At 39.3% G+C, this 16,819-nt stretch overlaps 1 protein-coding gene across 1 annotated transcript in view; it reads left to right on the forward strand.

Moving 5' to 3' along the window:
- Nucleotides 1-7,683, forward strand: part of SLC9A4 (solute carrier family 9 member A4) — a 58,500-nt gene extending 50,817 nt beyond the window's left edge. Inside the window, exons 10-12 of the mRNA XM_004617919.2 lie at nt 1,561-1,692; nt 2,371-2,458; nt 6,811-7,683. Coding sequence (XP_004617976.2) covers nt 1,561-1,692; nt 2,371-2,458; nt 6,811-7,163 — 573 coding nt within the window. The 3' untranslated portion in view covers nt 7,164-7,683. The remainder of the gene's footprint in view (nt 1-1,560; nt 1,693-2,370; nt 2,459-6,810) is intronic.
- The last annotated feature ends 9,136 nt before the right edge of the window (nt 7,684-16,819 follow it).

Below are 16,819 nucleotides of genomic sequence, written 5' to 3' on the forward strand. Positions count from 1 at the left end.
CACATTGTCCCTTGAGTACTTCTAAGAGTGATCTCTGAGCACAGAGACAGGGGTAAACTCTGAGCATTGTTGGGTTTGACCTAACCTCTCCAATTTCTACTGCCCCTCTAAAGTGGGAGGGTTCAATTGTTCCCCACCAATTCTGTGTTCAAATGGAATATTTAGGTAAAAGACCTCAAGTTCTGCTGAAGTTGGGAAAGTTGATTAATCTGACTTATTGAAGGTTACAAAACCAATCCAAGTCAAAAACTTGGGTCTTCAAACCACTTACCAGTGCTCCTTCCATGTCTTGAGACTTCGGTAACTCAGTCTTAGCTTCCGGTTTCAGAAATGTCAGTGAAAGGCTTTGCACCTGCTGACAGACTATAAGTAATCATCAGTCACAGCACACTTAAAAGAAATATGACAGCTTTCAAATCATTCCAAGTGAAACAGTTTCAGTAAGACTATCTCTTTCTGCCTTTGATAAATAGCATTGAGTTTCCTGGTTCATAGAGCGGCAGCTAGTCTAGTAAAAGTCACAGTCACAGTCCTCACAGTCACAAACAGACTTACAGGGAAAAACATATGCAAAAACACAAGTGAGACACAGGAAACCACCAAGGAGACTCTGCTCCTAGAGCTATCCTCTCCTCTCCTGACAGGAAATTTATCCTTGTCATGTACTGATCAAACAATTTATGTATAATCTCTTTTGCAATTTTTATTAAATAATAAGAAACTTAATAATAAGAGTTGCATTTTTTTTTCATAACAAGGATTACCTTATGCATACTATGGAGGCATTGTCCCTACTTGTCCAAGACTTGCCTCCGATTCCTTCTTATCCTCTTGTTTTATTTCTCTTCACACTGTAGCAGAAAACTTCATTCTACTTTGATAAGAAATTTCTAGCTTTGCTCCAGCGGCAATTCCTGACTCCCTGTTAAGTTATTTCATGTCTTATCACATAAGTTCTCTCTTCCTGGAGGAACATCCTTGTATCTTTCAGTACAGTGCACCTTTGAAGACCAGAATTCTAATGCATATGTTTTTTTTTTATTCTGTAATATCAATCACACAGAACTTTAGATCTGTTTCTGCTTAATTGAATAATGAAAGATTTATTAACCAGGAAGAGTCCTGATACTATAATCTAATGGGATCTACTGGCTGAGGAGTAACAGAGCATTCGCTAGTGAACTCTGAATGGAAAAATAGGGAGGGGGGAGGAAAAGATCTTCCACTATGGTGCTTTGCAGGCAATCTGTCTATGATGGTCCATGACATAAGCCAAGTGTCTTAGAAAAGGACCTCTAGGGAACAACTGAAAGTGCCCAGATGGAGGACTTTGCTCTATCAGTACGAGGCAGTAGTGCCACCACAGATCTGTCCTGATTTGGGGTGGGGGGAGGTCTGTCAAAGACCTCTTTCAAGGGTTCCAGTGTGCTTTTCTCTAACTGAGGGAAGTTGTCAGATGACCTCTGATAGCCATGTACCTCAGCACTTTTAATTCGTGAGCTTTCTCTGGCCTTGCATGGGTACTGCTCTTGCATAGTTGACATTCCATTCTTTCTACAGACACTATCTTACAACAAATACAACCTCAAGCCACAAACAAGTGAGAAGCAAGCGAAAGAGATTCTGATTCGACGCCAGAACACTTTACGAGAGAGTATGAGGAAGGGCCACAGCTTGCCCTGGGGAAAGCCGGTAAGATGGGTCAGTCCAGAGACAGTTTACTCAGCTCCACACTATCTCCATTTAAATAAAGACTGGCTTCCAGCTAAATACAAAAAAAACTAAGGGAAGGTGCAGGACAAAGTCTTTTTTTTTAAAAAAAAAAGTCTTTGAGTTGGAGGCTTAGAAATAAGAGACATTTTTCTCATGGAGCATATAGCAGCAAACTATCCTTCAGGTTGGTTATAAATGGACAATGCTTCTTGGCTAAGTCTAGAGCAGACTCTGGTGGTCAGGAACTGTGGAAATTCCATGGACCAGGCAAGTGGTTCCTAGGAAGTTTCTCACACAGGCAAGTATAAGGGGATTTGATCTCGCCACAAGTCTTGGGTCACACCCTCCTATAACCTATATTGCACTGCATTTTTGGGGCCACATCAAATCAATCTTCCTGGGACTTCTGGATGGAAGAGTGATCTGGAGTGGACCCTAATCTGAGAGCAATTTTTAGCTAATGGTTTATTCTATCGAAAGAGGGAAAGGAAGCAAATGCATAAACATTCACTTTATTTAAACAAAAGTAACCGAAAATCTAAAATCTGAACAAGACATCGCACTGTTGGTCTGTGTCCTTCACTCATTTAAATGTCTTGTCATGCTATAAATTGCAGTAACCTGACTCTGCTTTTCATTTCTACTTGTTACTCACAGACTGGTCCCAAAAACATCCGCTACCTCTCCTTCCCCTATAGCAATCCTCAGTTATCAAGAAGAGATGAGAGAATTGGTGAATTCACAGGTAACTTAAATTTCTTTAAAATTGAATAGCAATGAGGTATACAATTACAAAGTTGTTCATGGTTGAATTTCAGTCATATAATGTTCCAACACCCATCCCTTCACCAATGTACATTTCCCACCTCCAATGTCTTCAGATTCCCTCTATATCCCCATTTCTCTTGCCTGTTTCTATGGCAGGCACTTCCCTTCTCTCTCTCTCTCTCTCTGTCTCTATCTCTGTCTTTGTTTCTGTCTATGTCTGTCTGTCTGTCTGTCTGTCTGTCTGTCTCTCTCTCTCTCTCTCTCTCTCTCTCTCTCTCTTTCCTTTTGGGCATTATGCTTTGCAATACAGATATTGAAAGTTTATGATATCCCTTTACGACTTTCAATACTCAGTTCTTGTCCAGAGTGATCATTTCTATTATTGTTATATTGGTCTCTTCTCTATCCTAACTGCCCTTCTCACAGGTAACTTTTAGAACAAACCCTTAACAAACTTCATTTTTTTATCTATTATTCCTAATGGGTTTAAAAGGATATTCAAGGTTAGATTGAGGCAGTCTTTGATGTTTGTCTGGGCACAGTTGTTTGAATTTACTTTTTCTCCAAATTTGCCCTCTTTCTGTGCCAGGAAAATTAGGGAATGGCCAGGGGTCTAAAGAAGAGAAAATAGTGTGCATGTTCCTCCACCAGAAGAACTAACTAACATGGCTGTGACTTGGAGATTACACTCCTTCCTCATCCACTCCTTGTCTTCTGGTGCCTGGAGATTGCTTATTCTAGCTGTTGCAATAAGCGTATTTGGTGTTGTATGCAGGGCTTACTTGGTGCTGTAGCAGAGGCCTCCCCTCAGGGCACTTCTGTGCCCCAAGACTTCTTACAAACCACGTGACTTGGGAAAAATGAAAATATTCTGTAGGTGGCATGTCAATGATGTCACTCCAAATGTAAATTACTTAATATTTAAAAGTAAAGCTGTCGAAAATGTTTAAATTTTACAGCACAAACCCAGCATGTGCTAAAGGTCCTGAATTCTATCACTGGTGCTAAATAATGTTATCTGTGTTTGAAAAAAAATAAACAAACAAATAAACAACTCCCCAAGGGATTCTGCCATGCCTAATGAAAGCAAACCTTGGGCTATGGTCTTAAAATCATGAACTGAACACACTAAATGATGGTGGGTGGTGGGGAAGACACCTTGGGATAATGGGAGAAGAGATAATTGGTGTGAGGTATGCAATGTAGCAGTACTGCAAGTATAAAACAATAAAATTAATATTATGGTAAACTACAATGCCTCTATTAAAAAATAAAACAGATCAAATAAAATTTGGGGCTGGATTGAGTTATCTTGCACAAGATTGACCTGGGTTCACTCCCTGGCATCCTATAAGTCCCCCCACCCAGCACTGCCAGGAATGAGGTCCCCCAATAGCAAATCTTTTGTTTCATATATTTTGCCTCTATAAAACAAATCCATTTTGGAGTGGGAAAGGGTTACTGGAGATCTATCCGAGTTTCACCATTTAGATTCTGCCCTATCCAACAGAAGTAGTTTCCCTGTTTCTTTTTCACCCAGTCCAAAAACTGAGGTGCTGTTCAGGTAGGAGATAACAAAACCCAATTTTGCTGCAGAGGTCTTCATTGAGCAGTCCCTGGAAATGCCCTGTCTGGGTGCTGATCTAGAGAAAGATTGTACAAATGGGCAAAACTCTTCCTCCCTCCTTCCTCCTTCTAATTTTCAGTCAACTTTTCCTCCCATTTTGGACAGATTTAGTGAATTAAGTTGGGTGAGGCCTTCAAGTCAGTCAATTGGTCCATTTTCTTCCTAGCGTTTTTTTTTTTTAAATTTTTTTATTGAGTCACCATGTGGAAAGTTACAAAGTTTTCAGGTTTAAATCTCAGTTATACAATGCTCGAATACCCATCCCTTCACCAGTGCACATATTCCACCACCAAGAATCCCAGTATAGCTCCACCCCGCACCCCCACACCCCTAACCCCCCCACGCTCCTAGCCCCCCCACCCTCAGCCCCCCCGCCTGTGTAACTAATAAATTTCACTTTACTTTCACTTTGATTGCATACAATATTTCAACAAAACTCACTATTATTGTTTGGAGAGTCTCTTTAAACTCACTTTTCAATGATCAAGAAACTAAGACTTGACTCTCTCTGCTGTCAGGAGAGTAAGCTCAGAAGGACTGGCTAAAAACCAGAATTCTCTTGGGAGTGGGGGGTAGGGGTGGGGTGGTAAGAGAAAGGTATAACTTTGAGGGCAGAAACATTCACTGTCACTGTCACTGTCATCCCATTGCTCATCGATTTGCTCAAGCAGGCACCAGTAATGTCTCCATTGTGAGACTTGTTGTTACTGTTTTTGGCATATTGAATACGCCATGGGTAGCTTGCTATGCTCTGCTGTGTGGGCGGGATATACTCTTGGTAGCTTGCCCGGCTCTCTGAGAGGGGTGGAGGAATTGAACCTGGGATGGCCTTGTGCAAGGCAAACGCCCTACTGGCTGTGCTATTGTTCCAGCCCGGCAGAAACATTAGGCCATTGTTTTCTCAGGTAATGTTTCCGGGACCAGAGTAGCAGGGGGAACTCTGGTCCCAGGCCAGATCCTGAAGCACAAATTAACGGGAAGTAGTTAACAAAATAGGCAACTATTTAAATGCTATCTTTATTCAAAACAGTTGATTCTCTCTACCACTTTACCACTTCCAATTTCCAAACCACCTTATAAGAATACATTAGTCACATTATTAAAAAACGTGATTCAATAGGGTATTTTAAGAGTTTCTGACATCACACATTTTAAACACATTTTTATTAAGCTAAATCTTTGGGCACTTTAGTTCTACTTGTGAAGTTTTGTTTCAATTTTTAAAAAATATTTTGCTTTTTTGTTTTAAGGAAAAAGTGGTAAATGGGGCAGGGGGACTTGGCAGAGGCACAGACAGAACCCAAGTCTTAAAGTTAAATATAGAATTCTAAAAATATTCAAATTCTTGTAGGTATATTTAAAGGCAAGATAAAGGCATAAGGTTAAAACTTTGAGGAAATAGAAACAATAAAATTTGTGAAAATATTCCTTTGAAGAGAAGTGAAAAAGTGAAAGAACAGTGTCCTGGCTACAAGTTAGGTCATCTAGGGGAGATATTCCGTAGTTAACTAATGATTTTCCTCAACTCCTTTTTCTTTCATTTTTAGTCTTTACTTATTAGATTCCCTCTGGGAAAGCCCAGCAAGCAACCGAGAGGTGTATTCGATATGCCAAAAACAGTAACGAGTCTCACAATGGAGACATTACTAGTGCCCGCTTGAGGAAATCAATGAACAAAGGGATTACAGTGCTACAGTGCTACTTATTAAATGAGTATCACAATGGTATTCATTTTGAAAGCTTTTTTTTTTATTTTAAGCTTTTTGGGTCACACCTAGTGATGCTCAGGGGTTCCTCCTGGCTCTGCAATCAGGAATTCCTCCTGGTGGTGCTTGGGAGACCATATGGCATGCTGGGAATCAAATCCAGATTATTGGCAACATGCAAGGCAAACTCCCTACCTGCTGGGCTATCATTCCAGCCCCTGAAAGCTTTTTCTATGGATCTAAAGGCAAATTAGGTAGGTGGTAAGTGATCAACACAATGACAGGTACATACTTTTCAATAAATAGGTGTTACCATTATTATTACTGTCATTTTAATGCCTCAACAATATGCTCATATCTTCTTTGAGAGGAAACCATCTAGTCTAGGTTTTCTACTAAACACTACTTTTTGCTGTTGTGCAATCTTTTCTCTATATCTTCAAACCTGGTTATTTTGATGTGAAGAGAAGGAAAATCAGGTTTAACGTTTTCAGATATATACTAATTAAAACCAAAACTAAAAAAATAAACCATATACTTATTACAATACCATGTGACATTTGTTTTAACATTGGTCTTAACAAAAGTCAAGTATCTTTGTGCTGTATGACTGAATGCCTACAGTGAGTTGTTACTACTTTACTTACTCAAAGGCTGCAGCTTCTTTTCTGTCCCTTCTTTGAAATAGAAACATCACAAGCCATTAAGAAAGCTGAGTCTGGGACCGAAGCAATAGTACAACAGCTTGTCTTGTAAGCAGCCATCCTGGGTTGAATCCTTGACATCTTTAAGAATTCCTCGAGTCCTGCCAGGAGTGAGTTCTGATCACCATTTGGTGTGACCCCAAAACTAACTAACTAACTAACTAAATAAGTTGAGTCTAAGAATTAGAACCTCAGAAGGCAGTCTACTTCACTATGAACTCTTGCTGTCTTGGTATTAGGTTCTGACTCATCTCAAACCCTGTTATTTCTTTTCCTTGTCATGTTTCCTTAGATAATGAAAGCAGTGATTCAGAATTCCTGTCCATGATGTTCAACCCACACTCTCAGACAGAGTCACATCAAGTAAATCAACTGACACAAGAAATCATTCCAATGAGGAGTTTACACAGAAGAGAGAAACCACCCAGCTTTGGCTATCGAAGAAATACAAGCCATGAAGAGCACGTTGGAGATAGAAGAGTGGCTATAAGGCCCAGACCACTCTTCCATGCAGTAAGTGAGGAGTATGAGTCTGGAGAGGAAAGTGAGGAAGACGCCTCTGCAACTCGGTCGCGATGGTCTGCTGAGCACAGACACATCAGGGACCATCACAAGTCCCACAGCCCTCTGCTCCAGAGAAAATAGCTTTCCGATCCACAAGGCTGTGTATTTTCCAGAGTTTATCTTCCTCGTGAGACAAAAGACTTTTCGGAGCTCAAAGAGAGTCTTTGAATTCACTGTTCTGGGAACTCTTAGGTATGCTTATCTAAGAGGCCAGGTAATATTTTGGAGGACTACGGACAAGCTTACACACTGCCAAATTCTTTGTAGATAAAATCCTGCAACTTATTCTCTTTAGCCACCCAAAGAGTAATTCACTAAGAATTACTGAGTAACCATATAATTAATTGGTATATAAATTTAATTAATCAATAATTTACTTTTACTGTGTGTGCAGCTCAAAATCAAGTTACCATTTGGGGGAGAGTCCTAGAAATGTCCTTAACTAAATCCCCTGTGTTTGTGAATAAGGCCACTTTGCCTAAGCCTCTAGAGGAAGTCGTTGACCCTGAAAAATGATTCTCCTCTCTCCTGTGTGAAAACACTGATTTTGATCATCATTGTGCAATTGTATATATCTGAGAGGTAAAGTGTGTCATATCATTGCTATACTGATCAGTAACAATGCAAGATAGATTCCATATATAGTATGGGATTAATCTGTGAACAATGGGTTTATAGTCTTCTTAATGATTGGGTTATTTTAAAAAAGAAATTTTAGAAATAAGCAATAAACAGGCATCAATAGCAGTGACTTAAATAAAGGGAATTTATTAGATGGGTATTGTAGGGTTTGATATTTTCCCCTAGGCTCTGAAACTATTTCACAATTTATTTTTTCATTTTCATCTGGCCCAAATTTGACCTTGAATTTTACACTCTAGCTCATTAACTTTGCTAGAAGACTATAATTCTTTCTCCCTTTCTATTTCTCTCCCTTTTTAATTTCTTCTGGGAACCCATAGATTAACACATTCTTACCCCCTTTCCCCAGTGCTATTTCATGTGCCAAAGAACCGATCTAAAATAGTCCATTAGACAAAATGTTTTTCTAGTTGCTCTTTTTAAAATCTCTATCCCCAACTGATTTAACCCAATGCATCTTAAAAGATTCTTTTCCGGGGCTGGAGTGATAGCACAGCGGGTAGGGCGTTTGCCTTGCACGCGCCGATTCGGGTTCGATTCCCAGCATCCCACATGGTCCCCTGAGCACCACCAGGGGTAATTCCTGAGTGCAGAGCCAGGAGTAACCCATGAGCATCGCCAGGTGTGACCCAAAAAAAGCAAAAAAAAAAGATTCTTTTCCGATGTATGTGTTTTCCCTAAACTTGATTTGATCCTCTTAAATAAAACTGATCAAATGTTCCCCTTCCTCATCAGTGAACCCTACACCACTTCAGTCTCAGAACTCAACCAGAAGGCAGAGAAGATTTCTTGGTTTATTTATAATTTGATTGACTTATTAATTGGCATCACCCTTTTTTGATTAGTGGCTTTGATCAGTTATCCTCTTAGATATTCTAGTGCGCTGCACATACTAAACTATAAATGTTGATGTGAGAAAATATTTGAAAGCTAAAAAGGATCTTAAAGGGAATGCCAGGCATTCTTACTCCAGATAACAAAAAACAGGATTCTGAAATGCTACCTGGTGCTGCTTCAGGACTGGAGCGGGTAGGGCGTTTGCCTTGCACGAGGCTGACCTGGGTTCAATTCCTCTGTCCTTCTTGGAGAGCCGGGAAACTCTTGGGAGTATCCCACCCGCGCAGCAGAGCCTGGCAAGCTACCCGTGGCGTATTCGATATGCCAAAAACAGTAACAACAAGTCTCACAATGGAGACATTACTGGTACCCTCTCAAGCAAATCGATGAACAACGTAACAACAGTACAGTCCTACCTGGTGCTGCTTCAGAGTCACCTTCCCCAAAAGATGGGGACTTGTCCTTTGCTACCCTTTACGATGACTGTAACTGAAAAGAATCATATGACGTTCCCACATTGATACCTTGCAAGTGACATTCATACTCATGTTCCCGCTGCTGCAGTGTTAGAGAATTGCTATTCAGATGTGAACACCTGTATTCCCTCTGAATCTGGAGTGTAAGGTCATATTGAGGTTTCTGAAATATTTTGATTTTTAATAAAAAATATTTACTATCAAATAACAGTAACTAGTTCAAAACCGAGAGCCTCATTGAGGCCAGAGCAAGATGTTTGCCTTGCACGAGGCCAACCAAGGTTCAATCCTCAGCACTACTTATGATCCCTTGAGTCAGTCAGGAGTGATTCCTGATTGCAGAGCCAAGATTAACCTCTGAGCACCACTGGCTATGCCCCAGCACCAAGTAATACAAATTTTTAAAGAGGTAACCTAATTGTAACACATAGAGATCTCCTTGTTTTTTTTTTTAAATGTATTTAAAGAAACACGCAATCAAAGTCATGGATTTAAAAAATGTGTCCCAGGAGACTGGAGACAGTGAGTCATAATCCTCAAGCTGCAGAGAGAGACTGGGAGACAGAGAAGGGTCACAGAAGTTACCTTTCCAAAGCCACCTACATCGCTGGTTCCTGAGAAAGAGAAAAGTGTCCATATCCCTGCCTGAACTCGATATAACAGAAGTCCAAATTGCAAAGGGTTCCTTCTTAGAGTGGTCAGCATCATTTCCAAACATCTGTTATTCTCAGAGACACTGGTAACATTTGGGGTTGTTGGCATTTCAGCATGGGAACTTGCCCCTTAAATTGCTAGATGCCAAAAAGGAGTGTTTCCCAGAGGTTATTAAAATAAACACTGGCCAGTCTGCCCAAGTATGGAAAATGGCTCTGGACCTCCTGCCTGAAAGACAGGGTAGGATGAAGCTACTGCTAGCTTAGATAGACTTAAAGAGCTTATGGTGGACAGGGCCTCTTTGTTTCAAAATGCAAAGTGATCTGCTCTTCATTCCATCAGCTGCTGCCCACTTGCAGGATTGGTTGAGAGTGCCTGGGGAATGCGCTTGGGTTTCACATGTTCAGTTTTTCTGATAAACACCAAGCAGTACAGCAGAACATGTCTGCCTTGAGTGTTCAGGGAGATCAGGTTCTTTTCCTCTGTTTCTAGGGAATAGCCTCTCTGGGGTCAGGTCCACTGAACATTCCATATTCTAAGCTGTGACAAGATTTGTCCTCTCATCTTCAACCCCCAAATGCTGGGCATAAGGCCAGAAAATCTTAATCTCCTTCTGTATATCATTTGTTTTGCTTTTTACTTTTTCAAACCTGTTCATATGGCTTGCTCGATGGACCTTGGGTGAATTCTGAAGTTGAGTAGTTTTTTTCATTATCTTGCACAGTGACTTTCCACACAAAAGGTTTTGCATGCTTTCTACTGTTTATAATATGATAAATGTGGTCTAGAGCAAATGACGTACACATCATCCCTAGGAATTCTGAAAGAAGCATTGGCTGGAGAAAAGAACAGGTCGTAAAGAAGAAGTTGTGATGCATGTAGTGCATATTATTATGCTTCTTTCCTAATTTTCTCTCTCAGATAGGCTGTATACTTTTGCTCTTCTTCTCCCCTCCCCCTCCCTCCCTTCCCCTTCCCTTCCCTTTCCTCCCTTCTCCTTCCCTTCCCTCCCTTCCCCTTCCCTTCCCTTCCCTCCCCTCCCCTTCTCTTCTAAAAATTATGAGGTTGGCTTGGGATTACCACCTAAAGTCAGAGATAAAATTACCATTCCTGTTAAGAAATGTTTACTATGGCAGGTACATGACAGGTCTTCAGGTCTTCAGCCTAGAGTGTTGGTTTGAGCCTGTAGATTTGATGCCATCCAACCAGACTCCAAAATAAATGTTCATGATTCACATGCCTAGGACTGGAGTGGTAGCACAGTGGGTTTGATTCCTCTGTCCCTCTCGGAAATCCCAACAAGCTACCGAGAGTATCTCGCCCGCACAGCAGAGCCTGGCAAGGTACCTGTGGCACATTCTATATGCCAAAAACAGTAACAATAAGTCTTACAATGGAAATGTTACTGGTGCCCATTCAAACAAATCAATGAACAATGGGATGACAGTGACAGTGAAATTCACATGCCAGACAGATATTACAATTATTGTGACCTTTTTTAATCAACGTAATTCTGAACTCATGCTCTTAAGTCAAACAGTTCTTGTAGCTATGGAATCTTGAGCAACTTCATTATCTTCTCAAGATCAAAAATTTGCTAAATAAAGAAATAAGATAATAATTCACCTACCTAAAGGAATGATCATGGGATTAAATGACATATGAAAATTCTTAGTTTAATATTTGTTTATAAGTGAAAGCTTTATCTAATTGCATAATGCATAATGATTTTGACAAAAATACTTGTTCTCAGGAGAAAAGACATAAGTTTACTTGATTATGTAAATTATGGGCTGGAGCGATAGCACAGTGGATAAGGTATTTTTGCCTTGCATGTGGCTGACCTGAATTCGATTCCTCTTTCCCTCTTGGAGAACCCAGAAAGCTACCAAGAGTATCCCACCTGCACGGCAGAGCCTGGCAATCTACCTGTGGTGTATTTGATATGCCAAAAATAGTAAAAACAAGTCTCACAATGGAGACGCTACTGGTGCCTGCTCTAGCAAATAGATTAATAATGGGACAACAGTGCTACAGTGCTATGTAAATTATAATTAGTAGACACCTGAGAGTTTTATGAAGAGCAGAGGAACAAAATAGAGGATATTGGGTAGAGATCAATAGAGGTGGAAGAGTAGATGAAACAGACACAGACAACCTGGAAAAACATAATCATGAGTAACAAGGATGCTGATCAACTATATCTCCAGCATTCATTGGCAATAGAGATCAGACCTAGATATATGGATCCAGGTTTTTCATATCACTGTCACTGTATCACCGTCATCCCCTTTCTCATCAACTTGCTCGAGCAGGCATCAGTAACATCTCCATTGTGACACTTGTTGTTACTGGTTTTGGCATATCAAATTCAGTTTTTCATATAGCTTATGTATTTCTGTCATTATCCCTATTTATTGCATTTTCCGACTTGTGACAGTTACCTAGGTGCATTATTTTAATCATGGTTTATTCCCAAAGAAACAATAAATTTTCCCCAAAGGAACAACATGTAGAGGCAATAAAGATCTGCCTCTGTATGTCACAGAAAGGGTAACTTTATGAAAAAGAAAAAAATTTTCTCTTAAGTAGGAAACATTTGATGGAGTTAAATGCCCCAGCTTGTAATTTCTTTATATATATCTCTTTCACCATTAAAGTGATTCGTCCTTAGCTTATAAATATTAACTAAAATTAGTTTTGATTTATATTTTACATAAAATAGTTTCTAATATATTTCATAACTTCAAAATTAGGAATTAGGAAAAATAAACATGTTTAAATAAAGTTAGTTAAAATATTTGGTGTTGTCTAAAGTTTTTTTCTTTTTTTGAAATTTTTCATATATTTTATTTTCATAAAAGTTGTTCACAATAGTTTATTACAAATAATATTCAAACACCAATCCCACCACTGAGCACCTTCCTACCACAATAAAAGGGAAGTATGTGAAGGTTGTTGTATTTCATTTCGAGCCATTTAAACCTATACATAAGAGAATACAAGCAAATGGGGCTGGAGAGTTAGCACAGCGGGTAGGGCGTTTGCCTTGCACGCTGCCGACCCGGGTTCAAATCCCAGCATCCCATATGGTCCCCTGAGCACGGCCAAGGGTAATTCCTGAGTGCAGAGCCAGGAGTAACCCCTGTGCATTGCCAGGTGTGACCCAAAAAGCCAAAAAAAAAAAAAAAGAGAATACAAGCAAGTATGTTAAAACTAAACAAATGTGTGCTACTTTTGGTACGTAAGTGGGCTAGAGTATAAGAGATCACTCCAGGATATTTTTCGGTGCTCTCTTCCGGGAGCTTTGGTTTATAGTCTCTGGGTCTTGGCCGTTGATGAGATTACATGGAAAACTGGGGATCTGGGGGAGGAGGCCCAGTCCCAATCTGAGCAGTCGTGGAGATGGAGATTTGAGTCACAGGTTCCTGCATACCTGGGTTTTTTGCTGGTTCCATCTTGGGAGAGGCTCATCTGAGCATGTGGAGAGTGGCCTTGAGCATGGTGGCATTGGGTTCTGGAGGTTTTTGACTGCCGGGGCTCTGATTGGGGTAGGGAGGAAGACTTGACCTAACCCCATCCGAGGTACCCAAGTGAAAACAGCTTGGCATAGGGTCAGTACATTCTGCCTGTGTAAAGTTTTTGAAAGTATATTTTATACACACACACACACACACACACACACACACACACACACATACACACACAGTCTTTTAAAAAGGGGGTTACTTATAGTTTTGCTTTCTAATTAAACTCTGTCAAGCTTCTAATTTCTAATTCCTCCTGAAAAAAAAAATAGCGGTGCATACAAATGGCTTCCTTTTAGAATATCAGATACTGATAATTGCTAATTGGACCATAAACCAAGAGACAATCAAAGAGATGACCACCAATACTAGTCACTTCTATGATTAAATGGCTATGTGTTGTTTCATCTGTGCATGGTTTTTTTTCTTAATTTATTTTTTTCCTCACTAAATTTCTAGTGAGCTTCCAAGTGAGGCATAGTCAAGTAGCAAAGCACATTCGACATCAAAATGTTAGTTGAGCAGCCTTCTTCAAGCTGGAACATTCTATAGGCTAAACCAAGATGATGGTACTGTTTCCAGGCACACAGTGAGACAGACCTTGAGTCAAAATGGGTGACTCTAAAATCAAGGTGTTCACTGTATTCTGGGAAACTGGTTTTGAATAGAACAACAATGCCCAACATTTATAGAATACTCAATCTGAAATCAGGCAGGCTCTATTCAAAATACTTAAAAACACAGATGCTAGTGTTACGCCCATCTTAAATGAAAGGACAAGGTCTAAAGAGCTTAAGTAACAGGTCCAGGATCTTCTTTCTCCCAGGGAAGATCTTGGAAACCAGGTCTGTCTGATTCATAACTGCCCACCTGAACTTTCTCCCTGAGAAGGACCAGGAGCTTAATAAGTGACTCAGATCCTAACATTATTATCTTTCTCTCTTGGGAAAGATCTGGTAGGAAGTAGAGAAGCATAATTCTACTAAAAATAAAAGTTGACTTAAAAATAAATAATAAGTGGAAGATGGTGGGGTTTTGAAAGTGTATTTTTATTAAACAATGATCTCAATACCACATGATGAATGGATTGATTATCTGTGTTACTAAAATTGCTTTCTGTAGACAAATCGGAAATCTTATATCTGATTTTTAAATTAGTAAGACTTTTTGGGTATCAGTTGTATGTGTTTCCAGAAAACTTTGTTTGGGGCTCCCAACAAGATGATGTCAGTGACCTTGGGAAGCTGAGACATAATGGTCTGTACTTATAAAGTGAATATAAACCTTCAGCCCATTTAAAAGATGGAAGGTGATAGAAATAATGACTTGGACTATTAAAACATTCATAAATTTAAAGAGGAAGTTCATTTTTGGTAAGCATTATAACAATATTTAAAAAATATTCTAGGTGCCTAGATTTTTTTGTTGAGAATTTTCATACATTTTTTTTCACAAATGTAATTCACATAACAATCTTATTGTAGTAAGTATAGTAACTCTCCATTTTACAGGTGAAGAAACTGAATCTCAGACTAGTTTTACCAAAGACAGACATAAATGGTAGTACACTTAACACTTCTTATTCAAATTTTAAAAATCACTCTATTAATTGATTAATAGTTTAATTATTTGTTTCTAATCTTCTGGTGGGGTTTTGGGGTTCCTTATCTCTCTATTTGGGGGAGGAGGCACAATTACCAGTGCTCAGATCTTATTCTGATGTACTATGTACTTAAGAATTATTCCTATTGATGTTTAGGGGTCATTCTTGGAAGTTCTGGGAATCATAGTAGGGTCAGCTCATAGGAAGGCAAACTCCTCAACCCTTTTCCTGTCTTTCTAGCCCCTCTTTCTCCTCTTTTTGATGCTAAAGTTTTAAATGATTCAAACGTCTATGACCAGGTCATGGGTTCAGTTGTCTGCATGTTTATTACAGTAAAAATAGGAAATATCTTTTAACAAATATTTTAATTTAAATGTGCCTATTTCCATTTGATTATCTTTGAACTCATAAAAATCTTAGAGCAGTTAGAAGTTTCTAAAATAATAAATTGGTTAACAGTATGGCAGAGGAGCAGTTTAAGAGGAAGGAAGATCCTACAGTATTTCATTTACTCGGAAGAAATTCTTCTGGGTAACTAAGAGTGAGTGAAACTCAGACTCTGAGTTTCACCGGTGTTCTGTTTCACTGGTGAAGGCTGTCCTTGTTTTGAGTTTGTTCTTGTCCTGGCCCCAGTTCAGGAGGCAGTCCTATTATCTAACTATGCCATCTTCAAAGGGGTTGTGTGAATGCATGGCGGGTGGCTGTCAGCAAAACTCTTAAGCAGGAGTAAAAAAGACAACCTAGCCATCAAGAAAGGAAAGGAAGATAAATGGTTGTCCTCCAAATAGGGATATTTTTTAAGAAGACAAAGGTGCTGATACTTAGCACAGGAATCACCCAAGGGAAAGTCACACATAGACCAAGGCAGTACATTCCAGTCACCGTAAAGGCATGGGGTTCAGCAAACAATGTTCTCTGTGCTCCACCCACAATACTGGAGCTGAATTTCAAGTTCTGAGTTGGAACAATACAGCTAGAATTTCAGTAGTTTTCTTCTGCAAGATTTAAAGTTCCAGGCAGAGCTCCGTTAAAAAATATATGAAAAAAATATTTTAAGAATGAAAATGACTATTTGGGAGGTAAAATACATCTATGGTGAATTAAGGTTAAAACATAAAATAAGATAATTGTTTCATGCAAGATGAGCATAAAAATAGCTATTTACTGAGTCCTTATAAGGTATTGTAATTTCATAATTACTAAAAGAGGGTTTATTGGAGGAAAAGAAGTACAATTATGATAAATCACATTAGACCCTTCCTGGTACTTGAGAGGACCCAGACAATCTTTATATATAGGAACATAATTTAATATTTGAAAAATTATGACTATGGGTTGATATACCATGTGAGAACTATGAACTCTGAATGTCAGACACAAAGCCCTGGGGAAGCGTTGCTGTTGCATTTATGTGTCCAAATTTGTACTATAATAGGGGCCTTCCCCAAAATGGTCAGAAAGATTTTTTCCAATACACACCGTGGTAGGTTTTTCCAATACGTGTCACCTTGGTATGTGGAATTAAAGTCAGTTGAGGCTCTACGGGACTCAGGGCAAAGGTTATGAAAGCCTCAAGGAATGAAGATAACCTAGATTTAGAGTAATCTCCAAAAGTATCCTCACCCACTTTTCTCCATTTTTTTTTTTATTCAGAGAAATTTATCTTAGGTCAAGGCAGATATTTGAAGGCAAAGGTTTATTCTTTACATTATCCTCTCCTTCTATCTTCTCCTCCAATCCACAAGTTTCTATCCCAATTTCAGCCCAGAATATAACACCATGGTTACCTCACTCATTCTAGGATTCACAACCATATAAATTCCCAAACATACGTAAATTGAATTTGGTCATTTTTTAGCTACTAAACTCTTTGGTGCTGATTTGCTTGTTCCTTGCATTATAGAACAGTGCTTCTCAGCCACTACACCACAGATTGGAGCTAGTTCAAAGCTATTCTGTTAGCAGAGTGTTCGTAATATAGTTATAGACTTAGTCATG

The sequence above is a fragment of the Sorex araneus genome, chromosome X, assembly GCF_027595985.1.
Source record: "Sorex araneus isolate mSorAra2 chromosome X, mSorAra2.pri, whole genome shotgun sequence".
Lineage (NCBI taxonomy): Eukaryota > Metazoa > Chordata > Mammalia > Eulipotyphla > Soricidae > Sorex > Sorex araneus.